Source organism: Amphibalanus amphitrite, unplaced genomic scaffold (genome assembly GCF_019059575.1).
Source record: "Amphibalanus amphitrite isolate SeventyFive unplaced genomic scaffold, NRLGWU_Aamphi_draft 000384F_arrow, whole genome shotgun sequence".
NCBI classification, from domain to species: domain Eukaryota; kingdom Metazoa; phylum Arthropoda; class Thecostraca; order Balanomorpha; family Balanidae; genus Amphibalanus; species Amphibalanus amphitrite.
The window spans coordinates 525,856-543,261 of NW_024881878.1; the positions used below are offsets into that span (position 1 = coordinate 525,856).

The 17,406-nt window shown below is 50.0% G+C and overlaps 1 protein-coding gene across 1 annotated transcript in view; it reads right to left on the minus strand.

Annotated features, from left to right (window-relative positions):
* LOC122390152 (high affinity cAMP-specific and IBMX-insensitive 3',5'-cyclic phosphodiesterase 8A-like) overlaps positions 1–17,109 on the minus strand; it is a 75,956-nt gene extending 58,847 nt beyond the window's left edge. Inside the window, exon 1 of the mRNA XM_043382834.1 lies at positions 16,816–17,109. Coding sequence (XP_043238769.1) covers positions 16,816–16,900 — 85 coding nt within the window. The 5' untranslated portion in view covers positions 16,901–17,109. The remainder of the gene's footprint in view (positions 1–16,815) is intronic.
* Positions 17,110–17,406: the final 297 nt, after the last annotated feature.

A 17,406-nucleotide genomic window follows, 5' to 3' on the forward strand; every position in this document is an offset into this window, starting at 1 on the left:
TCCTGCCACAGCTGGAACAGGACAAGAAAGAATCTCCTACTCCGAATATAGACATGAACCTGCTACTGACAAGGGAAGGGTGTGTGTGGTATGGGGTTACCACAGACATCACAGAACAGTACAAGCTGCTTCGAGGGATAGAAATCCCCCAAAAAGGAGCTCAAGCATCTAGCAGGAAGATGGGAAGACGGTGCTCTTGACGATGAGACAGTGCTAGCGCCGAAGGTGGTGAAAGTGACAGAAGCATGTTGACAAGGCGCTGTAACATTTGTTTGCTCGGCTACAAATGCGGTGCATTCATGGAGGCTGCGACTTGCGAGTCAGTGGGGCATAGCACCACGACCACCTGACCACCTGAGACCACCCTCAGCCGGGGAGGGCGACCCCACCGGCCGGCTCGGGCCACCGTCGAGTGGCCACTGGGACCGGCGGCGGCCTCAAGTGTCGCCTCGCCTCCCGGAGTCGGCTGATTGGGCTTATCGCACTCACCAGCACACTCTCTCGGCGCGCTTTGGTGGGGGGAGGGACGAACGCGGCAGAAAGCCGACGCTTTTGTCGCCAGTGGAGGTGGACGACCTAAAAGGTCCAGCGAGGATGTCTTGTCTTGTTTGTTAGGTATATTATGGTATATTTAGTGAGCTTTTTCTACTCTGTTTTTACACTAGGGTCCACAGTGCCCAGTTAACTGCCGAAATACGATAAATTTGTGTCCTAAGCTTTGGAAGAATTCAATTATATTTACGGAGATAATTAAAAATGGTGGGGCGGGAGCGAAAGAAAATGTGGTCGGTGTAAAACGCTCATAGGTAGGCATTTCAGTTTCAAAGCTCCACGATTAACACGCGCACTGCAGGGGGGGGGGGGGGGGGGGTGTTTTCAACCCCCCCTCTGGTTTTTTCGCTGTAACTAAAAAACCAGTGAAGCTACGGCTTTGAAACTTTGTATAGCTGTTCATCAAACAATTTTACATCCCCTCTGAAAAAATTAGTGTTAGGTCATGCAAGGTCAGGTCACCAGGTCACGATAAGTGACCTCACCTCATAAAAAGTTTGACACTGTGCTACATCCACACCATTTGACTGAATGCTATGAAACTTTCAGAAACATATAAGGAGACCATAAGGAACATTTTGTATCTTTCGAAATTTTTATTTCTGTGACCTTAGGTCAGGTTACTTTTTGGGGCCCGGCATGCAATTCAACGGTCACCAACGGTTTTTCTTCAATAACTTTTAATTGAATAGAGATAGAGACTCCGTTCGACGTTTATCGTGTTTTTCTCGTCAATGCGGATCGAATGCTATGCAACATGACCTATTTCGGTCAGGTCATGACCTTGACCTGAGGTCAACTTTTGAACTTGACCTTTCGAGGTCATAATATATACCATTCGATGCGCCTTGACGAGCTAAGAACGATGGTGTGTGAATTATTTCTCTATCTCTTTGGGAAGAAAAGTTATTACAGAAAAAGCATTTCCGGAAAATTTGCAATATTGATCTGACATTACATGACCTCTATAGGCTAAACTGTTGACCTTAGGTCAAATCTGAGGACAGCTTAGCGAAAGAGCGTTTCAAGAGCTATCGAATGCTTTTTTTCGCAACTTTCTAGCTCATCTAGTTCCCGAGGTAAAGCGGGAAATATGGAGGGATGTCGAGATCGCTAAAAACCGCAACATTTTGAGTTTGGTGACCTCTGCTGACCTCGTTTTTGACCTGACCCAAAAATGATCTATGTATTTCTTGTAGATCTCATCTCAACCTATCCAACGCCGTTTACCGCTTGTCGCTACGTTGCGCCGTTTTCGAGATCTCAGGGGGGGGGGGGGTTGTTTTCAACCCCCCCCCCTGCAGTTCGTGTTCGGCTCAGACCCGCTGCAGTGCGCGTGTTAACATTTGTTTTCAAATATTACTCCTGAATAAATTCAGATCCTAATATGTAATGAGGAAACGCAACTAAAAACTACCTTTCTAAGCGAATTGTTGATAGGCGACAGAAACCAGCATTTTTATAGGTTTTCAATCAAAAAACAAAAGAGAACAGAGGCCAGTTTAACCAACAGAAAAATAGCCGCCTGCCGGAATTTTTCGTCTAAAGACCGCTTCACATACAGAGCGTATACAGTAAAGCCCTATTCGCTTACGCGCCTATCTCTTTTACGCTCCGTATGTGAAACGGTCTTTAGGTAAACAATTCCGGCAGGCGGCTGTTTTTCTGTTGGTAAAACTGACCTCTGATCAGCAGCATCCTTTTCGTAAATAGCCAATTATGTATTTTCGTTTACCATCATATCTTTTTCCTTACTCTAGACTGCAGTAACGACTTGTTTTTACCTTTTATGCAATGGTTTTGAACTAGGTACCTACGTCGTTCTGCCTACCTTTCCAAAAACGTATTCACCTTTCTTTCCTGTGAATGTGGAACGTTGGGTGCAAAGTCTATTGAACGAGAGTGATGCAATCAGGCCTTGGAAGGCCTGGGAGTAAAACCCTTGAGATAACGAGCAAGGCGTGAGTATTCCTCGTAGTGAGATGAACCAAGACGGAGATAACCAGCTCGGGTTCTCACACCTTCTCACAGTGCAAGGAGAAAGATAACACCCATCTGCGGCATTAATCCTGAAATAAGATGAAATCCACTCCGAACGACAGCACGATCAAATCCCTTCTCATACATAGATAATATAAGCGCTAGAGTTAAGATGTTTAACTAAATTTGTCTATTTTTAGATAAGCGCTTCAACGCACGATTCATTCCTGCTGATCTCATTTGTGCACATACTGGGAACTGTTCTTGGATGACGTAGCGCTGTTCAGTTCGCATATGACGTAAAATACCGACAGGAGTGGATTGCACACAACTTTCAATCAGACCTTGAATATTTTATCTTTCGTTGCCTTGCCAACCGTTCCAAATTCATTCAGGTATAAAATCAATAGAACAAAACAAACGAGAAGTAAATGCTTTATCACGCCTTTAGTTTTAATAAATAGACGTACTTATCATAAGAAATAATAAAGTGATGGAAATTGAATAAAGTCGCAGATGAAGCTCTGGTGTGCTGAAATTCGCGCTATCCAAGCACAGTCCATCAAGGCAAGCGGAACAATCTGGCCGGGCCCAATTTCAGCGCGCGAGCGCATGCATCTCCGGCTCGGGCAAATGTGTCCCCGGGGTGATGTAGAGGCGGCCAGAGCGTCGGCGAGGTGCTCTCAGGTCACTGGTCGGGTCAGAGTGCGAGCACACGTGTAGGCGACGAGTGTGAGGAGAGAGTGTGCTGAGTCTGGTGACCTGAGTATTCGTGAAGGGAGCTGCCACCTCGTACGGGTGGATACCCGCTCCCGGTGAGCGCGGACGAGGTTAGGGACGCCGACGGTCGCCACATCGGGCTGCGGCCGGGGCGGGAGCGCGGCTCAGGCGGCTCAGCTGAGTTGAGCCGCACTGAGCCGCGAGTGGGTGGGCGGTCACCAACCGGTCGGACGGGCCGAGCGATGACCTCTGCTGCGGCGGACACGGCGACCCGCCGCCGGGCCGCCGACCCGCCGCAGATGACAGCCAGGTGGGGGCTCCCGACGGTCGCAATGATAACTGACCTTGGCCACGCCTACCGCGCCCGGCGGCGACCGCTCCCTCCCGCTGCCGGACCGCCCACGCATCCTCGCCGTGCCCAGCGTGCCGGCCGTCGGCCCCGTCTCGAGTTCGGACGGACACTTGACGGACGGACGGCTGACGCCGACAGTCTCTCCGGGCTCGGCTGACGCCGGCGGCACTCAGTTCGGAAGCGGGTCACGGCCGTCGGCGCGGCGCCGGTCGAGCGGAGGCGCGCCGCCCGCCACCACGCGGCTCCCGAGATGGACGCACGTGCCTGGCATGACGATCAGGGAGCACGCCCAGAGCACGGCCCATAGCACAGTCAGCAGGGTTCAACTCCGCCCAGTACGACCCACGCCCCGTACCCAGGCAGGGCCACGGTGGCGCCGTGGTGACCGGAGCAGCTCCTGCCGTCTCAGGACACGCCTAGACGACAGAGGTCGCACCTCGAGACACCAAGGAGCGATCGGCGCAGGGTGAAGTAAAGAAGGGTCAACTAGCGGCACAGGGTCGCCAAAAGACACAATCTCAAAGCTGCTGTGACACATAAGTGAAACCTTTAACGACAGCAACAGGTGGAAGGGAGAAAACAGAGGCGGCTTTTTCGCATTCGGGTCGTAAGTCAGCTGACCCGGCCAAGGCGCGGAATGGGTGCGTCACTTCAACGTGTCACCTAGAGGCTGAAACCGAACAGAAGTGGCGCCAGCCTCCGCGATACGTTGGGCAGGGGACTGGGACAGGCGGCCATTTTAGGAGGCGGGGCCACCCGTTTTGGGCAGATTCTGGGCGGGGCATGGGACGGGAGGGACACGATACTAGGGTAGGCCCATTTTGATGGGTGCGTGTCAGCAGGGCAGGCGCACTGCCAGCGCCACCGCGGCTGTCCCCCCTGCACCGGACAGCAGCAGCAGCAGTCCTCTGCGATCTAACACAGTTTAATACAATTCCACCCAGCCCACGAGCCGAGCTCGCGTTGACCCACGGTGTCCCGCGGAGGCCCGCGCGGGGCCGATTCGCACCTGAAAACCCGTAGAGAGAAGCTGTCCGGTGTTGAGGCGCCTCGCGGCCGCCGGGGCCGTGCCCTCCGCCGGAGACACCGTCACCGCCGAGCGCACGCGAGCACCGACTGACCGCCGCCGCCGGGTCTCTCGCTCGCGCCTCGCGCACTCACTGGACACCTGCCGCGCGTGGCGCCGGCCGGCGTGCGATGCCTGGTGCGCCGCCGCGCCGCAGACTGCCGCCGCCGCGCCGATTATACGACTGATGAGCGCCGCGCAGGACGACTCGTCAGACGACATTCCACGCTGGCCAGGTGACGTCACGGGCGGCGGCGCGCCGGCGCACCCCGCCGCCGCTCGGCTGCCGTCGGCGGCGGCGGGAGAGCGGGCGGGCTCGGGGAGCACCGCCGGCTGCCGGTGCCGCGCGCCGAACGCCTGTTGCCAGGGGCCGGCCACCGGGACAGAGATCGCTCGCAGCTCCCCAGAGGCCGGCGCTTTAATATCGGCGCCGCCGGCGGCTCGGTGGGCCGTGACGTCAATAGGTGGCTCTCGGGAGGTGGCGGCGGCCTCGCCTCGTGCCGCTCTCGGCGCGCTGCACGGTGCACACTGGGCGCAGTCGGTGCAGCGGCCGGTGCAGGCAGACGGGTGCCGTGACGGCGCCGCTCGGTCGCCGGCCGCAGGGAGTGGCCCGTCCGCGGCCCAGTCAATGGGCCGCCGCCGAGCGCGGCCCATATGGAGCGGCGGCACCCGCCCGGACCGGGCCGGCCCGACCAGCCAGCTGATCGGGCACTCCCAGCCGCCGCCGCCGCTGACCTTTCCGCCAACACGCCGACGTCCCTGAGATAGCAACCACAGTCTATTCGACCAGTATCAGAATAACATTATACTACTAAGCACGGCTTGTAGACGAACAACCCCTAAATCACTCCCAGCATGAGCCGTTTTGCGAGGCGCTAGAAGCACCGTAGAGCCGTTGCATCATACATGACAGCGGGCCGCGCGGCGGCCGGTATCATGACACATCCCAGATCATCCGGCCGGGGCCCAGACGGCCTTTCGAGGTATTCGCCGGCACGCTGTGAACTGGGCAGTGGGCACGGCAGCCGTCCCTCTGCTGCTGGCGGCGGCCCTCATCTCAGATAGCGGGACACGGCTTTCCGGAACGGAGGAGGCTTCCTAATCCAGGCCCATTCAGATCCGAGAACTTATAAAGGTCGTCAGATGTCGGTCGATTCCATATCCATGGTGGACCAGGTGATGCTTAAATGTGATCAAAAACAATAAATCACTTTTATCCTGCAGCCACTGGTTCAAATGATTCAGTATCCAGCTTCAGAGCACTTAGGTCTCTTTGTTGTTACCTCTAAAGAACGTTGGATGCACATTGTGTGGTGTGTAGGGGAAGCCGGGGTAACCCCGGGCGCGGGGGAAGCCCGGCCACCCCGTTTCCGGCTAAATTATTCATAATAAAATGCTTAAGTGTTTGTCCTTTCAGCGTGGCAGCTGAGGTAACGCCAGCGTAAAAGTTAACGCTAACAAAAATTTCTATTATTAAAGTTATAGAGCAAAAATGATATTTTAAAGGTTTTTAGCTAAAATCTGAGATATGTTGCAAAGTTAATGTTTTACCATACAACCCTAATATTTATACGAATGTTATGAAAGGATCGTTTAAGTGTTTGCAGTGAGGGGTGACGAGGCAGGCTGGCTTAAGTATGACATTTTTTCCAAACATCGCTGTTCTAAAATAAAATTAGCACCACCCCGGGCGAGTGGGCGAGCTTACCCCCAACCGAGAGCAATGCCACTAAACCACTGTTTTCCATGAGATGATATATACTGAGTAGGTTTGGACTAGCCCAAAGATAAATTTCGAAAATAAACATGACAAAGCCTCTTCGGCCTGTCGCTCTATTCCAGTGCCTATACCTATCAGGCATGGATGAAGGGCGATTGCTTGCCTGGTTTTTACTGTAAAATATGGGAGATATCTGCTCCATTTTAACGGTTTTTAGTTACCCTCCATCAGTTTATATCAATACGTGACTAAGTTTATGTTTGTATGCTACAAGAACGGTCATGTCGCTTGAGGTCAACATAGGGTCAAACTACATTTTTGCAGATAACGCGACAGACAATGAAGCTAGAGCTTCAAAAATGGTGTCGTTGTGTTCTTCTTCATCAGCCGAGTCGAATGATATGCAATATGATGCATTTAGGTAAATACAAAAATAAATTTCAAGACATTTTGAAATACACATTTTTTTGTCAATTTTCCATCACGATTTTCATCGACCTGTGCTATGTGATAGACGCTAGCTAAAATACCAGTAGTGACATAAACTCTAAGATATCCAGAGCTGAACAGCACTTATTTCACTTTCCGTCAATATTTGGAAGACACATAATGGTGTCATCAACTCGTTGTAAAGCGCTGGAGAGTAGGCCGGCGTTACCTCTATGCCGGGCTTACCCCAGAAAATTAATACTTTTTTAAAACTCGAATTTCGCAATTTTATACTATTTTCACAAAACTATGTTTTTGGGACAACATGGCCAATTAACTTATCTAGCTAACAGGATATCAACATTTTATACATCACGCAAGGTATGTCATAAAAATGAAAAAGAGCTTACTATGCCGGGCTTCCCCCGGCTTCCCCTAACATACCATAAATAATTCATATTTGGATCGTATTAGCTGTTCGTCGCTCATATATGCAAAATAGAAACACCTTCAACTAAATAAGTTAAAAAGCCCTTTCCACTCTTGTATGGACCAATTAGATTGTAAACTCCGTAAATCAATAAATATATTGGACGCTGTGGACTGCCTACTGCTAATGCGGAGACATCGTCTCCCAGAAAAGCCATCACAAATGTATATGCAAAAAAAAATCAAGAATATTCTCTGTTTTCTCCTGGCCATGGCTTGCTATGCAAAGTAAATCAAAACTTTCTCTACAAAAATATTGGTTTTATTTTAACTTTATTGATAAAGATAAAACTCACGAAATAATTATGAAACTGGAGGCGGAGGACTTTTTTGTGAAGACTTTAAACATACGGCTCGGCTTTCCTAATTGAAGTACGTTTATGCATTAGTACATAAATAAGCATAGCTGGAGAAATGGCTATTATGGGAAAAGACTTCAGGGACTGCCGACGTTTTCATTTGACATGCTAGTACTAGAGATGTCAATCGGATACCAACTTTTTGGTATACCGATACCAAACCGATACCAATTTGGTATTTCAATCGTAATGTGTTTGGTATTTTGTTGGTATCATGAGCCCTCAATAATGTATAAAAGGCTAAGAAATCGGTAAAAATCTGGTATTTCCCTCATTTTTTCAAGTTGGTTTGGTTACGGTATTTCCCCATGGTTTTGGTTGGTATTTGGTTTTGTATCGGTATTCAGATTTTTCGTAATTGACATCACCAGCTAGTACATATGCATTGCAAGCGAACTGAAATTTAGGACTTTTCGTGTAAAGATTAAAAAGGAAAGGAAAAGACCGTTGTGGGTTAAAGTGAGGTATGTGTGTGAGCGTGACCTTTTATGGCACTTGAGACTATAAGGCAAAGGCAAGTGCTCCATGCTTGAAAGCATAACTTGTCTAAGTGATATCACCGCTGAAGGATTGATGCTTGAGATAAGGAAGGAGTTTCAAGAGGTTGAATGTTTGAAGGGTATATACTGCCTCGGTTTGAAGTACCTTTTGGCCAGCTGATCTTGATATATCTATCATCTGTAGTGTCTCCACGTTGGCGAGGCGAGCGGATTTTTTACCTAGCAATAACGAAAAAGATTCGTGTAACAGGGAGCTAATTGAAAACACCAAACGGGTTATGGGGAAATCTTGTTAGCTTGGCATTATTTAAATCCAGACGAGTTTAAGTCAGCTAAATGAGCGGGCTCCGACAGTGGTGTTTGTTCGTCAGACGAGCGACTGGGTACGTGGGCGGCTTTGAGAGGGAGGCTGGAGCGGCGCTGCCGGGCGGGGGCGGGGGCGGGGGCGGGGGCAGGGGCGGCAGCCGCCTGCCGTCTAATGAAGCGACAAACAAGGCCATCGAGCGACCGGCAGGCGACGAGTAACAAGGCGCCGCGCAGGGCTCAGCACACTGCCGTCTCGGGTGCCTCTGAGCCCAGCAGCCTCTGATAAACGTCGACGGGGTGAAAGGAAGGCCAGCCACGCTACCATAGTAGGTATGTTTCCTTATTGTTTAGGCATAAAACATGGTCAGATTTAAATGCACAAGGAAACTGAAAGTTAAATAGCTTGGTGTCAGACATTAAATTTGAAAGCATAGACAGCAAGACATCATACGGATGTAATGTCGTCCCGGAAAAGGTGTTGCAAGCACCTAGCAACATACCTTAAAATTTCAGCATTGTTAGCGTTGGAGAGATTAGCTAATGCTTTGGAAAATATATATTTCATAGTTCCCTGTTGCTCCTTTTCCGTATCAATAAATAAATAAGACGTGCCTCTATGACAACAGCGTTGGGAATACGACGGGATCATTCCTTCATCTTCCGACGACTGACAGGTCTTCTATCAACCACTGGGATAAGACACACCCTTCCATTTGTCCACAACGCTACTAATCAAACATGCACGATCTCACGGAGGCGATGACCGGCCGTCCAGTAAATCTCAAGACGCCTTCTGAGGATGTGTAGCGTATGGGTCATGGAAGTTTACAATGCCAGGTCGCTGTTAGGTCATAGATCACACCACGGTGACGCGGTAAAACAATGTAGGCCCTGAAATTAGCTGTGAAGCTGACGACCGGGCTCGGGAACTTGGCGCGGCGCCCTCTGTCGCCGGTGGAAACGGCCGACCGCCCGTAGCGTCACCTGCCGCACAGCCGATGGAACCGCGTTTCATCGCTCTGTAGGATCAAGGATGTCCTCAGCCAATATAACTGCGTTTCATCACTCTGTAAGTATCCCCGACCAATGGAACCACGTTTCACCGCTCCTATAGGATGTCCACGACCAATGGAACCGCATTTCAACGCTCTGAAACATGTAGCACATCCGATGAAAATACGTTTCATCACTTTGTGGTTACATATCGCTTCGGGCGCAGGTTGCAAGTCACCGCTCTCTACCTGACTTCCGGTCCTCTCAGTGTATTTCACCTTTCCATTCCACGGTCCCATCGAGTATCGACCCCTTCTTAATGACCCCTGGTCCCCACTCCGCGTGCAACTCTACCGCCTGACCGCGGTCCAGGGCCCTCGCCCACTGCTACATCGTCTTCATCCATCGTTCCAGTGCAGAACCTGGGAGCGTTTATACTTGCTACAAGCGTGAGCGGAACCTCGAAACAAAAAAATTGAAACTGCATTTTGCATATTGTTCGAATAGTTTTGGAAGATCGTGGATCATGGTTAACGGTGTTCAAATGTAGCCTTATAAGGCTACATGGATTTATATATAAATCCATGCAATTCCAAGGTATTTACCTTGGTAGCAAACTAGTTGCGTACAGAGGCGAGCAGCCAGTATTTGGTAGGCTGTGTAGTTTTTAACGGTTGAACATTTAACATTCATTGCATTGAGACAACATTCAAATGTTCTATGGTTTCGTGACTTTTTATGTCCGTATTGTACGACACTGCTTCAAAGCGTAAGCAATCACGCAATTGTACCCAACTGCACAAGCACGTTGTTTATCCCATATCATGAAATAACGACAATGGAGAAGGACCTGCTAGAACTCAGACGCGACCTGGCACCTGGCGGATACTCGTATCCGTCCGGATGAAGACGTAATGGCATCCAATCTGCTCAAATCAATGACACAGCTGTCCTCGAGTATACCGCATTCCGTCGTGCAGACCCGAGAAACGACCTTGGCCGCCGATATATTGATCACGTGCAACCCAGCTGGGTAACAGCTGCAGTGAGAGGGTCGCTCGGCCGCAATCCTACCCACACTCGACTGTACTAGATATGTCAATCGGATACCAACTTTTTGGTATACCGATACCAAACCGATACCAACTTGGTATTTGGTATTTCAATCCTAATGTGCTTGGCATTTTGTTGGTATTATGAACCCTTACTAATGTATAAGAGGCTAACAAATTGGTAAAAAGTTGGCATTTCCCTCATCTTTCAAAGTTAGTAGTCGGTTTCGGTATTTTCCCACGGTTTTGGTTGGTATTTGGTTTGGTATCGGTATTCCGATTTTCTGTAATTGACATCACTAGGTACCCCTCGTGCGGTCCCATATCGTCTGTGAAACTCTCCACATTAACGATCCACGCACAATGACACGCTCATTCTGAGCCCCGACTTCAGGGTCACAGCATCTACACCTGTACCGAACGTCCTTCACCGCGGGGACTGAGGGGCTCGGTGGGGGGGGGGGAGGGGGCAGCCAGCAGCACCGATTGCAGCCCGGGGCGGTGGCGACTGTGGAGGCAATACCGTGCGGGTCAACACGGGACGCCGTCGGTCGCAGGGCCGGGAGGTGACGGGAATGCTACGCACCGAGGGCAGTGGACACTGGAGGAGTGCTCGCGTTTGATGATGACGCATTTCAGGATCGATGGAGAGATAAGTGTAGACGAAAAATACATCTGTAATAAAGGGGTGACTTGAAACGCTGGAATGCACCGTTGCTTTAGCCTTTTAGATTTTAGTGGCATTGCATTAGCAGCACAGTATGATGAAATTGCCATTCAATACTGAGAAGGGCGCGCCCATGCATCCGATTGACGGCACCGCCGTCTTTTAGCACAAAACAATATGCAGATAAATATCAGACCAGCAGTTGATAGCGATAATAAATGACTGCAAACCTACGAAACGACATACGGGAGATGGTACGACATATCTCACTTTTAGGATTCAGAAAATGCAAACTTAACCCGCGCATGACTGGGGTATTTTCCATAACGCGAGTGACTGGGGGGGGGGGTCTCCAGAGCCCCCTTCCTATCTCCGAAACTACTGGGCCGATCGTCAAAATTCAAACGGCGTCTAATAGCCCTGGAAAAACTGTCGAGCAAAACCTAATTTCATTGACCTCGAGGTCACCGATGACGTCACAGGTCAGGTCAAAGTAAAAATCATCGACATTTTTGCTAGTTCACAATTTAAACTCTGCCCGCCGGCTCACAAGTCCGACCAGGCTCATTTTTGGTTTACGCACTCCTTGATAGATATCTTAGATACCCTGAGGGTAGCAAACCTTTACTTCGAATTCTTCAGGTCAAGGCCAGGTCATCCTAGGTCACGAAAATTGTATATCATGGATCGGTCACGTGACGCATGTTTTATGGTCCATTTTACTCGTAGATTTCGAAAATAGTGTCGTCTGTGTCATTTGAGGTCATTTTCAGCTGAATTTACCGGAAGTCAGGTCACTTTCAGGTCAGAAAATGTCAAATTTTGAAAACAAAAATTTTCAATAAAAAAGGTGCCTATCAGATGCAATTTGAGCTCAGAAACCCGATGGTGCCATTTATATTGCTGTGTGACGTCTAAAACTTATTAAAAATTGGATTTGAAAAAAAAAAATAATTGTAAAATTTTGACAATAATGTGAATAACTTCGCCATTTTGAAGATATTGGGCTGCAACTTGCTAGTGTAGTTCATCAGTGTGTGTTCTATCATATGTATTCCGGTTTTTGCGAAAAATCGAAAACTTTTTGGAAAAATATATTTTTTTGTATTTGCAAATTTATATTTTTCCAAATTCTCCAAATTTCGAAAATTCGAGATGGCAGTTTGATAGCTACGTGTATTTGTAGTCAACTCATGCAAAGAAATTGGACCTAGCTTTAAAACTGAGCTCTTGAGAGCGTTTGCTGTAAATCAATATTTTGCATCAAAATTGACCGACATGACGTCACTCTGACGTCATTTCCGGCCAAACTATGGCAGCCAGAAAGTTGAAAGTTTAACACAATGTGTCCAATTGATGCCGCTGAGGGTACCGCAAGTTTCGTGTTGATCCGTCAAACCGTTTAGAAGATAACTATTGCTAAAAATGGGAGGGGGGCACTGTAGAGCCCCCCACCCCCCGCCCAGTCATGCGCGGGTTAATATCAGAATCAAGCCAACTCCAAAACATATACTTCCACCATCGCTAGTGCATACACATCAGAATAGTGTTATGCTTGACGCCCAGGCTCCTGCAGAATGAATGTAGATTGTAGAATCCCGAATCCCTGCGTGCAGACTGAATCCAATCGGTAGCAATCACTCTCGAAGATCACAATGATCGGTCGGATTAACATGGCCACGGGCAGCGGCAAGCAAAGTCAAGGTCTTCAGATGTTCACACAAGGCAGTCATTGTTGAATGCTGACAGCATGGCTCTAGAGGCCAGCATACTGGCCGTGAACTTGACGATGAAGGGGCTCTGTTATTTCAACAGCAGCCGATAACAGTACAGACAGGTTGCAGAAGAAAATGTGTCTCTGTCTGCACTCTTGAGAAAAGTCAGTAGATAACAAGAAGCAGTATCATAATTCAACCAATTAATGACGCATCTAGATCTCAAGAGCTTTTAATGGCGTCTCACATACGACACAAGGCGTAATAACGGTTCCCATCCAACGCAGACCAAGAACAGCCGTTCGCCACTATAATTGCGCCGGTCGGCCGGTTCATTTGGCCGGGGAATTAGCGTAATCTACAGCTGCGACCGGTGCCGGGTTGCACATTAACTGGCATATCGTCCCGTCCGGTCTCTGGGGACACTGGCTGCGCCGATCATTAGGGTAGCCGACCGATACAGATCGGCTCTGGACACGTACAGGGGTGTCACTGCACGCGGCGGTGGGGATGGTGAATATCGCGTCGGGCAGTAGCGGCCTCCGAGCTAGCTCCGGAGGGTAAAAGTTGAATCGAAAATCAGTGTTGTGTCGTCTTACCAGAGACCTAATCTAATCACATTCAGCAGGGTCGGTAAGCTAATGATAATGATTTTTTTTGACGCTTACCCGGGCTTTCTCGATCGGATTAGTCAGGATGCGTACATGTTACACTAATGTTAGAATATGCATATCAGCGACCACCTGGTGAATCTTCTCAGTTCGCACCATTCAGACAAGCTGACCCAAACGAACATCGAATCGGCATCGGTGGTCTCTCGTTTTACGTTTTCCTCTGGAGTCCTAAACATAGCTCAGCCAATAACTGGAAGTGACAGGGACTCCAAGGGACCTTAATTGGGCGAGACAGTGGCTCAAACAACACATCCGTGTTTCTTATCGATTGGTCAAAGCTAAGTTTCAAACCTGTTAGAGAAGTGCCATTTCTGTTTACTGTATCGGTATACTTGAATGCATTGACGCTTCTGGCTAGCTGCTAAAGGTGCCCTAGGATGTTAAATGTTTCTCGCCTGTAAAAATATGGGATTTTAACAACTCAGACAAAGAGGGGATTGGTTTTATTCTAGGCGGCTATAGGTATAATCAAGCAATCAAGGAGCACATAATATTCAGGTACAGCTACAGTCAGGACGTTCATAGACGAGTCATTTTCCTTTCCTCAGTTTTATTTTGAAGTGTTTAACGCCAACTGTAAGTATTCAGAACATCTGAGCTTCCTCAATATCCGAATTCTGCCTCCAATGCTGTCAGTGGCGTGTGCTTACATCGCCCTCGACTCAAACTAGACGAGCCCCTGGCGAGCCGTCCGTTTTATAAGGCCCTTCCAGATTCCTGCGCGCCACCGGGATGCATACGAGCGTCGATCGCTCAGCTCTCTATTGTCTAATAATGTCGCAGGCTGCTGACTCAGCACCACCCTACTTCCCAAACACTCTGTCGCTTCCGTCGCTGCCGCCCTCACCTCTGTCCCCGTAGCAGTCGAAGTTCCCATCCCTGACCTTGGCCGTTCGGGCCACAATGAGGCTCTCGCCCCGAGAGTAATTTATGATGATGATGAATTAGCGACCTAAAAGGCACACAAGCTATGGAAGCAATTTCGCGCCCGGTGGCAAGAGATCACACACTTCGCTATTGTGCCAAGTATAGTCCAGTGATGATGATAACATAAAGGCGATTTTTAAAAAGACACTTGGAAGGAGCATAGGTTGGATATGGAAAGTTTCTGTGAGCTTTTACATTCAAAGCGATGTGATACGGGACATATTGCTTCTTCCATTGAGAGTTGCATTCAATATCGAATATGCTTATCCTGTTACACTTACATTGATTCTATCATTTAACATGTGAATCCGTAATAAATTACGTTAGCAAGCAATAAAAAAAATATCGGATGAAATTATTTTGGGAGCTGTCCCGAGACCATTAGTGTAGATGCGCAGAAGTCGCCGTTGCAGTCCACAGGCTGGCCAACTGCGGACAGAATTAGCCGCCAATCTCGTCATGGAGTCTCCGCCGCACCGACACACTGTGTCTGGAAATGACCGGTTCGCCCCACACTGGATAGCTTCAGACGCCGCCCATAGATGGCACTGGTAGCGCGCCTGAAGGTATACTGTGCCGCAAGGCTCGGTAGCGAGAGACCGGCGCCAGTGCGTGACTCACAAACTTGTTATGTTATTTACACGACTCATCAGACGTTTTACCAACAAAACACCACACGGCCGGTCAGATTCACACTGGCAGTACGTCAACACACCGGCACACCACGCAACTCGAGCTGTGTATAATGCGGCGTTGGCAGAGCCATTCGCCTCATTCTCCCTCGGCCAGCTCGCTGCCTTCGTTTTTGTATGCGCGACTGACAAGCAGCGCCGGGTGCGTGCTGACACGACCGGGTCGGGCGCCAGCGACCGTCGGCGACTGCGTGTGTGGCTGCGTGTCAGCGCGGCGGCCCGGGCGCGGCGCCGTGGTCGTCCGCGTGGGGCCGGGCCGCGACCGTATCGGGCCGGCGACAGATAACGCCCTCGCTCTGAGCCGTCCCTGTAGTACTTCACAACAGCACGCCGAGACGGGCGAGTCTGTCGTCACAAAGCTTGAGCTCTATTACCTTCTACTGTCGGTCACACATTATTCCACTCGTGGCCAGCAGTCCCTCAAAACTGAAACACAGTATGGGGAGCCCAGCCCACCGGCCTCGGCCGACGCCAAAGTTAGCCTATACGACCGCTGACACAGATGCTGGCTCTGCGGTATCAAATCGCTCCGTGTTGCCGGCATCAGGTCTGTGGTGAGTAGATGATGGGTGACTGTGGTAGGTTTCTGGGTGTGGTTCCTAACAGCACGCTGAGTAGTGATGTGACGCATGGACTCGGATTACTCAAGATGCATCGTTTACGTGCGTAGGTGTCTGTTTTCTGCTTACGTATATAAGAATATCGATGTTTATTGTTTACACAACACAATGCGCAGTAGGTGTTATAATGAATCGAAAGAGGGACCAGGAACCAATCGACGAGAAGAAAACCAGCACCTGCGGACATATGAAAGTGATCTCCGCTTGTCAGATCCGTTGGAATCCGAGAAACTTCTGGCAGCTCTACTAACTACAGTCTCAACGAGCAGCTAAAGCTACAGGTGACTACAGGTGACGGCACGTTACGACACGGAGAGAGAGACAACACGCGTTTTACGGCACAATATAACACGCATGCTTCGCTCCGCGAGCGAGGTGTGGGACGGGGGGGGGAGACACAACGCACGACAGCGACTCCGCAGGTGGGGAGGGGGAGGAGGGGACAGCACGCATCGCATATCAGAGCAGTTCCGCTAGCTAACGCAGTCCCCTCCCCTTCAGCCTGAGACCCGATGTGAAACGCGCAGCCTGATGACAGAACCTTTGCGAATTGATGCCAGCGACCAGTTAACTTTTTGGCAAAGCAAAAGCGTGATTATCAATACCTCATCCGGCGTCAATAGAAAATTTGCATTGGGACCTATACTTACCGTAGCACATCTAATTAATCCCTTGGCTGTATATTTCATATTTGCCGGCAACAGCAAGAAGGCATGGGTACGGTATACACGGTGTGCCTCCCTTTAATCTTGATCAGCAGGGTGAAAAATCGAAAGCCAATACAAGCCAAACGCACAGCAACATGATTTACAGGAAAACGTTTAAGTGCAACTCACATCTGACAACCCACTGTTGCTCGGAGGTAAGGAAGGGAAGACGTGACAAGATCGCTAGGGGAGGGGAGGGGAGGGGACAGGGAGCGAGGAGGTGGCACTGGGGGAGGGGGGGGGGGGGGGCGTGCGTGCGCGCCGTCGGCGGTGCCAGACGCAGCGACCCGCTTACCGAAGGTGACGCTAGCCTGTTTGGTCGAGTTGGCTGAAGAGCGGCGACGGCGCGCCTCGGCCGGCCCGCTCGCCGTGCAGCCCATGATGGCGCTCACCCAGTCACCTGCGCCGCTCACCGGGGACCATCTCACCACCTGCGCCGCACACTGGGTATCCTTCTCACCACCTGCACCACACCCCTCTCACCTCCGCGCTCACTCTCACTGCTCCGTCTGTCGCGCAGACGCTGGTCTGATCGGCCCGGTCTCGTCCCGTGTCACCTCGCCGGCAGTCGGCTGGCCCAAGGCCCTATATACCAGGTAGGGTCGTCCGGCGATTCTACCTTTTCGTGACGTCAGCTCGTGACGTCATTTGGAGTCAAGTCTCGAAGCCCCGTTCAATCCCCATGTAAATGAGCGATTTTCGAAGCACTGTAGAATGAAGTCTGCACAAGATATATCAATTCTAAGTATCTAATCGGAAAGAGCAGACAATTTTCTGCAAGTTATCTATTACGTGTTTTTCGCTAAATCTTTTGCTTTTTTCACAAAAGCGTAAAATGTCCCCCCATGTCTCCGCAGCCTCCCTGCCGCCGGCCGCCGCGCGGTCG